The 10,630-nt window shown below is 34.5% G+C and overlaps 1 protein-coding gene across 3 annotated transcripts in view; it reads right to left on the bottom strand.

Moving 5' to 3' along the window:
• Positions 1-10,630, bottom strand: part of MED4 (mediator complex subunit 4) — a 36,432-nt gene that overhangs the window by 10,601 nt on the left and 15,201 nt on the right. For all 3 annotated transcript variants that reach the window (XR_011163482.1, XM_069063684.1, XM_069063682.1), the window contains exons 3-5: positions 8,268-8,438; positions 5,271-5,328; positions 4,101-4,187 (exon numbers count right to left, since the gene is read on the bottom strand). Coding sequence is in view for 2 of the 3 variants with exons in the window: in XM_069063684.1 (XP_068919785.1) it covers positions 4,101-4,187; positions 5,271-5,328; positions 8,268-8,438 (316 nt within the window). In the remaining variant the exon portion in view is untranslated. The remainder of the gene's footprint in view (positions 1-4,100; positions 4,188-5,270; positions 5,329-8,267; positions 8,439-10,630) is intronic.

The following is a 10,630-nucleotide window of genomic DNA, read 5'->3' as shown; positions in this document are numbered from 1 at the left end:
GGGGGGAGTGGCTAAGTGGTGCAGCGAATGGAGCACCAGCCTTGGAGTCAGGAGGACCTGAGTTCAGATCTGACCTCGGATACTTAACACAAAACTGGCCTCAAACATTAAACACAAAACTATCCGTGTGACCTTGGGCAAGTTTAAATTTAACCCCAATTGCCCTACCTTCCCCTCTCCAAAAAGAAAAAAAAATCTAGTCAGGAAACTGCACGTGTATAACTTATATATAATTGATTACCTTCTCAGAAAGAGGGAGGGGCAGAATTTGCAACTCAAAACTTTAAATAAAAATGTTTAAAAATTTGGGGGAAAATCACTCACACTACTTTGAATTTTGTGATATGAAATTCATCTGTTCAGTGGCATATAAAGATCAGTATCTTAAGATACTTAAGAGTAAATTAAATTTAACTCTAAAAAGTCATTCTCTAGCTTCCTATTTATCTCTAGTTTTTCTCTAAAGAATTCTGGCATGTAGTAGTATGCTCATCCCTAGATAGAAAAAAAATCCCATTATTTTAGGAGACACTCCTAAAGGAAATTTATAAATTTTTGAAACAATTTTTGAACTTATAGCTTGTCTGAGGATGAAAAATGGTATAATTTCATTCAGTATATCATATCACGATATAATGCCTTAACCAATAGAATGCAGAAAATTCCAAAAGTGCCATCTAAATCCTCCTTCTATATCTGCTGCTGGCTTAGTCTTGCTTCTCAAAGGATATTGCTGTTATAAACATGTCATTATTATCCTTTTAATCTAGTCCCAAGAGTCAGCAATGTTTGTGCTCTTAATCATTGCCCTCCTTAGTCAGGAATAATGGCAATATGCTCAGAAAAATCATACTCGACCAAATTCTAGTATTCTTTATAGCAGTGTTGTTCACCAATTCTAAGTCATTCAACTAAACCCAAAAAAGGCAATTTAAAATAGAGAATGCTTCCATAAAATCACACACTGAATAAACATGAATATATGTGGAGGCACACAAATTAAACAAACCGAAAAAAAAAGTCATTTAAACCATTTTGAAAAGACCCAGGATGTGTAACATAAAGCTTTTTATTTTAGAATTTGATTAACATAACTAAAATTGATTTAAAACCTATTTCCAGTTACTTGCTTGAAATTTTTCAGGCACACAAACAAACTACAAGACACTGTTCAAAAACCAAAGGCTAAAATTTGTTCCCTTGTTACTATCAAGAAACAAGTAGGCTAACAGGAAAGATAATGAGTTTTCCCCTCACCAATCTTCCCTTTTTCCTCTGAGTCTGAACTTCCCATTCCCCAAACCCCAAGGATTCTGAAAGTTGTTTTTTTCATTCTAGGAAAACACTCAACCTACAGTTATACATATTTCAAAAGTAAAAAATACCTATTCAATAATCCAATATTTTCTGAAAATGCATCTTTTCTTATGGAAATATTTACTTTCTGTGCTTTGCATGCCATCAAGCAGGGAAAACTGGCTTAGTTTTGGAAGTCTTGAGTCTTTGAAGAATAATATTTTCGTACTTATTAAAAGACATTACAAAAAAAAGGATCTAAATTACCTAGACTCATCAAAAATGAATGTTATTCCAAACTGATGAATTTTTCAGAGGGTTGAAGCTATAATGACCAAAATTTTTGTACTCTAACACATTCTCTAGTGAAAATCTTCAAAAAATACAATATATATTTCTCTACCTTCCAAAAAGTGAGGATGAGCCTCTAAACTTTTCCTGATAATTAGGGATTAGTATTAGGAACATTAGCCATCCCTACAATTGTATTTATGATTTGGGAATACAGAAAGCTACTTGGAGACTTCATGACACAAGTAAGCACTTAGTACTAATTTATTACTGCTCAATGTATCGCCCACTGAGCTAGAGGGGGAGTGACTACTCCCAAACTCAACTGAACTACTCTGTGGGTACCTGAAGAAATGCCATGTATAATACAAGATGCTTCCTACAAACATGTGGTACTCACCCTAACTACCTACTGGTAGCTTCTTTTTCCCCATCACCTTTGTCAGCTCCAAAGGAAAAGAGGGAAAGAGTTCTCCCTCAAAGGGAAAAAGGGTCAGATCCTTCTTTGGAGATATGGCTTTCCAGCCATTCAGAGAATACTGTTTAGGAGGGTAGCCTTTAACCAAAAAGACTGTAGGTGACAATTAGCATACATTACTAATTTGTTGCCTTTCTGTCTGATTAACTTCTTCCAATTCCCCCTTATCTCCTTCAAGTCTAAGACCTTAATCTTATGCTAATACTGAAGCCACCATATAGCTATCCTAACACCAATTCTTGTGAAGTGCTAAAGAGGAAAACAGAGATAAGATACACAGGGCCAAATGGGTATGAAAAACCTCCACCTTCCTCTTGATGCTTATTGAAAGTCTAGACCTCAGGGCGGCCAGGCAGCACTGTGAGTAAGAGCACCAGCCCCAGAGTCGGGATGACCTGGTATCAAATCTGGGCTCAGACACTTAGCATTCACCCAGAAACACATGGCCATGTAACTTTGAGCAAGTTACTTAACCCCAATTGCTTAGGGGTGGCCAGGTGGCTCAGTGAGTAAGAGCACTGGCCCCAGAGTCAGGATGACCTGGGATCGAGTCTGGGCTCAGATACTTGGCACCACACCCAGAAATAACTGGCCGTGTAACCTTGAGCAAGTTACTTAACCCCAATTGCTTTAAAAAAAGAAAAAAAAATAAAGTCTAGTCCTAACAGTCACTTTTCAAGCCCAAATTAATCTTCCCTTCTCTCAATATATAGTTTACTTATCATCTGTACCATTCATTTGCATTTAGTCACATACTATCTTGCTTTATCATTTAACAGTTACTTGATACTAACCCCAGGAATGGCCCTGAAATTTGCTTTCTTGAAAGATGTTAGCTTACTTTTCGATAGCTTCTCTCCTTATCCTCAAGATAGAGTGAAGTATTATATAACTATATGATCACTTAGGCAGCATAACATAGACACTTTTCTACAAAATTTGATTTAGTGAATCAAAGTCTAAGGCAATCTTCCTTCAAAACGTTTTCTTGCCCTGCAGAAAACCATTATCCCACTACTACTGCTATTATTCTCTGACTGGCAAGAACCCTAACCACATTACTGATGATTGCTGCACTACTAATCTAGTAGATCACAAGCACATTCTTGCGTGGTGTATGCAGACTTCTATTTCTCTCCTTTGCATTACAGCTATATTTGACAGGTGTAGGAAGGATGGTATTTGCTTCAAATCCCAGAATTACTTCATACCAGGTGATGATACTTTTGTATCCATAACACCAAGCCAAATTCTGACAAACCCTCTTTAACGTATAACTTTAAACAGGATTAGAACAACCCCAAATTTAAACAGTATTGAAGAATATATAGTAGTTTTTTTAAAAAAAGCTTTAATATTATGTGATCTAAAGTCTTAAGAAGTGTTTATGATAGATCAATTTTCTCATAAAATCTCCTTTGTAATAATAACACTTTATATTTGAATCACCCAGACTCACTGGTTGAATTAATGAATAAACATCTGTAGTTAAGAAAATAATTTTTAGAACTACCAGATCCTAATCCTGCTTCCTCATTCAGGAAAAATTACTAATGAATGAATAGCTATCCCTGGCTGATTATGATCAACATTCCCTTAGCTTTTGGTTGGTGTTTGGGTGATTCTCACAGTCTGAAGATATATACTGCTACATGTCTACTCTCTTTGCTGGCATTTTTCTGTGCTGGGTTCCTTGGCAGGTGTTATAAGGAAACTCTCTTTGCCACTAAAAGAGGTAGTTTTCCTACTACTTCCAGTTCTAAAGCTACTCTAGGGGTGTGAAAGAAGATCCTCAGATAACTAGTTTTTACTATAGTAAAAATTAGTGTCCTATAATAGCCTATAATTTGCAAATGATGCCTTTCATGTGATTTATATAAGAGGCTTAAAATGAAAAACTTCTGTTGATAAAGGTTATTTCCTGGGATAAGTGTGTTTTATACATTGCACTTTAATCTACTTTCCTATTTTTATGTCAGTCTTGTGAAAGCTGTTCAGCACACAAATATCTGGTATAGAAGAATTTTTTTTTTACCTGGAACCCATGTTAGCGGAGCACACACAGCATTACTTGCACTGATCCTATGTGCATACTTAATTATTTCTTCAGAAGAGATGGCACCTGAAAGAGAGAATATTTTAACCTAATCATATATAAGGAAGACATATTCAATTTTACCATTTATCAAAAGCAAGGTAATTCATGATGCTTGAGTTTCTCCATACTTCACTATCTCCAACATCTGCATGTGCTTTGTATTAATTTGATTGAAAATAAGCAAATGTTCTTGCAACTGTCCAACAAAATGCAATATAGAATGTCAACATAATGAAAGTTTCTTGAGTATCAGAAATGGTTTTGCTTGTATCCCAAGGTCTAATACAGAGCCTTACATATAGTTGATACTGATGCTTGAATCAGAAGCATTGTGAAAAGTAGATAAGAGAGAAATAACCTAACAAAGAGGTGCACAGACCTAAGGCCAATTCTAAGTTATTAATCACAAAATAAACAAGTCACACTCATTTGGGCCTATATGCCTTTGCTCATATTGTTGTCCTGCCTCCACCTTCCTCTTGATGCTTTTTGAAAGTCTAGTCCCAAAAGTCACTTTTCAAGCCCAAATTAATCTTCCCTTCTCTCAATATATAGTTTACTTATCATTTGTACCATTCATTTTTGCATTTAGTCACATACTATCTTGTATTATCATTTAACAGTTACTTGAGTATATCTCTGTAACTAAACTGTAATCTCCTCATAAAGATAATGAAACAATGTCTTATAGCTACCTTTCGCAGGTAGGACCAACCAATAGAGTGCATTAAACTGAAAGTAAAGTAAGCTGGACTCAGTATTATAGAGAGAAATCAAAGTGTTAACTAAAAGGAAATCTGGTCAATAAAGGATTTAAAAGTTCTTAAATATTTACATGGTAACATTTTATAAAGCTAGAAAAGCATTCTTAGAATCTATAGTACATTTTAACAATACCAAACTATAACCATTATCCTGTTATTTCCTTGTCAATCAATCAACAATTGTATCTATTAATCACTTACCATGTGCCAGATACAGTGTTGGGTTCTAAGGATACAAGTACAAAGACTGAAACACACTCATGATGATCTTATATTCTAACGAGGGAGACAAGTACATATAAAAATACATATATAGCTAGGTCAGTTTTCTCACTGTACAAACCTTTTCTTGCTTTATCTATGGATTTGAGTTTTTCTTTTGCTTGATAAACAGCTGTTGCCTAATTTAAAGAAAAAAGAAAGATACCTTATTTATAATTATATTAGTTTTACTTCTTGGCTCAATTAAAAAAAATCTATTAATTAGTTTTAGTCCCATCAGATAAATATAGAACATTTAGAAATACCCATAACTTTTTATAAAATCCCAGTGAGCAAACTAAAAATCATAGAGCCAACCTGCAAAAACACAAAAAAAAATTTCAAGAATCAGTGTTCTGTTTGCACTTCTATTATGAAAAAAATTTCTTTTTTTAGTTCAAGGAATCTATTTCTATATTATAACTCTTCCTATAAACTACCACCTGAGCCAAAGGGACTCAGAGCACTGACACTATTTGGCATGCAAAAGGTTCAAAACAAATAGATAACCTTGACAACCTAGATGCAAAAAGAGTCCTTATTCATCAGGGTTCAAGATATTTTAACAGACAACCAGGCCAAAATAATGGGTTTCTTTCATGTATAAGATTATGTCTATCCAAAAACATGTTTTAAAACTACAATCATGTAGTCCATATGAGAAAAGTATTTCTCCAAGGTACAGTAGATGTATAAAACTAATGAAATTACTATAGTTTTTATGCCTTCAAATTCTAAATGTTTACCATATAAACCACTTTTGACTTTAATCTATACATATCTCATGTTAATGGAACTTCTCTATGTTATTGTGATGAGTTAGCATTAGATATTCAGAAAGATAAACAAGTAAAAGAAATTATGAAGTTGATGTAAATAGTGGGAAAGGAATGAAGTATGGAGACTGAAATTTCAATGAGGGAAAAATGAGTCAGAGAGGGCAGAAAGGAATCTAGGATTAAGTTAGCTAACACAGATGCAGGAGGATGAAAATTTAGGAAGTTAAGATAATAGACACATTTCAGTTCAGGAAGAGTTCTAATTGCTAAGTACAGGGAGAAAGAAGAGTGCAAGGCATCAAGACATCACTTGGAGGGAAATTTTGCTTTAAAATTAGGAGCTGTGCCAACCAAGAAGGATCTTATTTCTTCAAGGGCTAAGAAAGCTATGAGAAACTATTTTAGCCTGGTCTCAAGGGTAGCAACAAAAGGTAGGGGAGCTGGCCTTTGGGCAAAAGAGACTTAAAGCAGGGGCTACCATGCTTACCCTACTTCTCCTTTTGGAGAACCAGAAAATCAGGAAGAAGAGACTGAAGTTATAGCTTGAAGGCTCAAGGAACAGATCAAGGATTCTCTTGTACTTCCTCTAGCAAAGCTTTCTTTCTCCCTTTAGTTTGGCCAGGTGGGCAAGCTTATTGGTTCCTTATCTGTTGCTTTCAGATCTCATTTACTTAAAATAAAACCCAAAGCTGGAAAAAATGCTTAGCAGTGTACTTAAGGCTCACAAATAGACAGAAACAGAAGACAAGATGAGAATATTTCTTATTCTAGGAGAAAAAATTTGAAGAACTAAGGCTGATTTGGGGACTGAAGCCCTTAAGGCAAAGAGAGAGGAGAGTTAGCTCTATTAAACTGTACGAGACTGCCATATATAATCAGGAGTCAGATGTTCCTAGAAATAACCACAATATTGCCCTAACACTTTGGCCTTCAGATTATCTCCCACTTATTGAACCTTTCCTCTCTCTAGAATAAAAAGTGCTCCTTCCCTTATTTGTTCTCTGTAAGACTTAACACACTAACACAGAACTGAGCATTTCCATAGGCCAAAGGCCAATAGGATTTTTTCATAAGGTAAATGAGATCTTAATTGTGTAACAAAGTGACAAGCTTGCCCATAGCTCTAGGAGAGAAAGTAGGAGATTCTGATCTGTCCCTTGGGTCAGTTCTCCCCAGCCTGGAATTGTGGGTCCCTGGCATGGAGGCTCTTGCTTTTGTCACAGGGCAGGATCAGTCCAGCTCTTTAGATAACCTGTCATGGTTTATCTCTGTGTCACCCAATTTCATGTTCTACTCACCAGTCCCTTCTTCCTGCTTTTCCAGCTCTCCAAAAGAAAAGGAAAGGGGAACCTGGGAGTCCTCTTCTTCAAGTCTCTTTGCCCCAAAGGTATGTTACAGTAGCTAAAGAGATTGAGACTGGAGAAAATAACCTAAGGCAGAGATATCTTCTATACTGGATAAGACTGGCCTTTGTACCTATAATCTGTTACCTCATTTATTTTATATCATGAAGGAATGGAATATTATATATATCAAAGAAATCTTCCTTATAAGTAATGCCTGTTTTAAGTGTCAATTAAACATTTTAACCACTTTTTATAGACATTTCTAAAATATACTATATATTTGCCTTCTCTAAGTACATTAAATTTAACCTTTTCTTGATGAATCAGAATCATGATTATGAACATTAATTATTATATTGTTCTGTAACTTAATATCATGATATTACTGAGATATGTTTAAGTCAACATTACATAGCCCCAGAATATTATACTTAGAAAAATTCATATCTTTCTAGTTTTGTTTTTTCAACCCTTAATGGCTGCTGTCTGTCACTAGTCATTAATTTCAGCATGTCTAATAGCAGAAATGTCTCACCTTCCTTCTACTTTAGTACTTTCAAGCTGATGTGGGCTAAGAAACCATATATTTTCTTTAAGAAGCATAAAGGAAACCAGTTTTAATGATTGGGATTTATGACAGCTATTTCTGCTACTTAGAAGCTTTCTAGAGGGTTCACAGCTATGTTCCTCAGGGCTAAAGAACGTGGAAGTCTGGCCTTTGGGGTATTATTGGAAGAAGTAAGTTCATCTTAGGAATTTTCCCTATTTAGAATTCTCCCTATCCTTTGATTTATCCCTAGTCTAATCTAGTCTTTTCTCTCAGCTAAGATCTGTTCTTTAGAGATTTAGAAAACTGATTATTTCAGGCTATTCAATAACTGGAATTTTTGGGCAAAGCTTCATGGGTCATACAACTTTACATTCTACTATGAAGATTCTTCATCTAGCACTTACCAATATCTGCTCTGCTTCCTTCAGCTGTTTCTGTAATTGTTGAATGTCACTATCTCTCTTCTCTACTTCTTTTTCTAGCAGTTGCATTTCATGATGGACTTTTCCTTGTTCAAGTGCCAATTTCATTAGTTCTTGAAACTCCCCATCTCTATGAATTAACAACTCTATAATCTGTCAGAAAATATTTGGTTTAATCAAGTATCATATTATCAAGAAGTCATATCCCAAACAAATATCTTAATGTGTTATTGATTTTGTCATACTATAATCTCTGCACTTTAAAATTATTTTGTATCTCTTGAAATTATAATATGTCTCTTTTCTATAAACACTAAATAAAGGTAGATACTAAAGATAAGATATAACATTGGTATAGACAGAAGTCTACACCAAATTACTCTAAAATGAAATCTCCATGTAAGAAAAACAAAACTGGTATATCCTAAAAGATATACAATATTGATGAATATATATGATATTTAAATTCAATTAAAATAATGTTTTATTTATTTTAATCCTAACTACTCTTTTTTAGTCACTTCATGATGTTATCATACTTTATTACTTTTAAAAGGCAGCATTTTAAAAATCAGAATTGAGAGATTCATGAGATAATGTCTTTTAACTGCAGTTAAAATTCAACACATAGATGAGCTTTGAGACAGCTTCCTTCCTTTTTTTTCGTTTGGGGCAGCTTCCATTTGGGGAAAAAAAATTGAATTCTGCTTTTGAAGTTTTTCTTGAAGCATTTATTATTATTTCACTTTTTTTTGAAGCATTTATTATTATTATTTAAAGTTTAAAGGTTTTTACAAATAGTTACTATATTAACCACTAAATAATAGATTTTTTTTTCACTATGGTCACCCACATTTTTTAACAAACTAAGTACCTGCCATTTCTAGGTCTCTCTCAACATTAATAGTCCACAAGTTACAATCACTTATTGAGAAGAATGGGTGACTCTTACAAAAGCTGCAAAAGTATACTGAAATCTTAAAGAGATCAAAGAAAAAGAAAAAGTATGCATACATACAAAAATATTTATAGCAGGAATTTCTGTAGTGGCAAAGAACTGGAAATTAGGGATGCCTATCAATTGGGGAATGGCTGAACGAGTTGTGGTATATGATTGTGATGGAATATTATTATGCTTTAAGAAATGACGAATAGGATGATTTCAGAAAAACTGGTGAAGACTTATGTGAATTGATGCAAAGTGAACTGAGAAGAAATGGGAGAACACTGTACACGGTAACAGCAATATTGTAATGATGATCAACTATGAAAGCCTTAGTTATCTGCAATAATTCCAAAGAATTCATGATGAGGAATGCTGTCCACCTTCAAAGAGACATGATGAACTCTAAGTACAGACTGAAGTATTTATTTTCATTTTCTTAATTTTTATTGTCCTTTTTTAAATAACATGGCCAATATGGAAATATGTTTTACATGACTTCACACATATAATGAAGGTCATATGCTTTCCTTCTCAATGGATGGTGGGAAGGGGGAGAATTTGGAACTCAAAACTTAAAAATGAATGTTAAAAATATGTACTGAAGTTCTTTGTAGTTCTTAAGGCCTCATCTAAACCAGTTTTTGCCACTGATGCTAACACGATTACAGGCTGTACTTAGGCTTTGTGCATTGTGCAAATTAAAATGGTGGTGGGTAGGGTGGGAACTATAGGCTAATTATGGACCACTGTGGTTTCTATTTCTTTCTCTACTTTTCTCATTTCCCAAAGCAACTTGGGGTTTAAAACATGATTTTTTTTTTTTTACCACGCAATGATAAATTGCTTCCTGTCAAGACTAGCGACATTCCAAAATGTCATTTCAAAATGCATCATTTCAATTCACTTTCCAGTTAGGAGAGATTTGAGCCTCAACTATTAGAAGTATAATTTTAAGCCATTACTAACAAAATAAAGCCTACTAGGTGCCAGGCATAGTGCTAACTGTTTTACAAATATTATCTCATTTGATCCTCACAACAACTAAGAGGTATGTGCTATTACTTATTATCCCCATTTTACAGTTGAGGCGAACTGAGGTAAAAAGGTTAAGTGACATTTGTCCAAGGTCACAGCAAGTCAGCATGTGACACTGGATTTGTACTCGGGACTTCGTGATTTCAGGCCCAGCACTCTATCCACCTTGCCAGCTATTCAGTTTCTATTTCAACTGGACACCCTTACTGCTCCATGTCTATTCCATAACTTTTACATAGTGGATTTTACTGGATTTGGTACACCTCCAAATAAAATGAAGACAGACCAAATTAGGTTTGCATTCAGTAAAGAGCACTGGATTATTCTAATACTGGTACTATCACTAACCTATTGTGTAACTGTA

This window comes from Petaurus breviceps, unplaced genomic scaffold, assembly GCF_028583685.1.
Source record: "Petaurus breviceps papuanus isolate PSGF00001 unplaced genomic scaffold, PetGlider_PUasm1.0 90594, whole genome shotgun sequence".
NCBI lineage: Eukaryota > Metazoa > Chordata > Mammalia > Diprotodontia > Petauridae > Petaurus > Petaurus breviceps.
The sequence above is the reverse complement of the archived record's forward strand: the minus strand, read 5'-3'. Positions and strand labels throughout refer to the sequence as shown.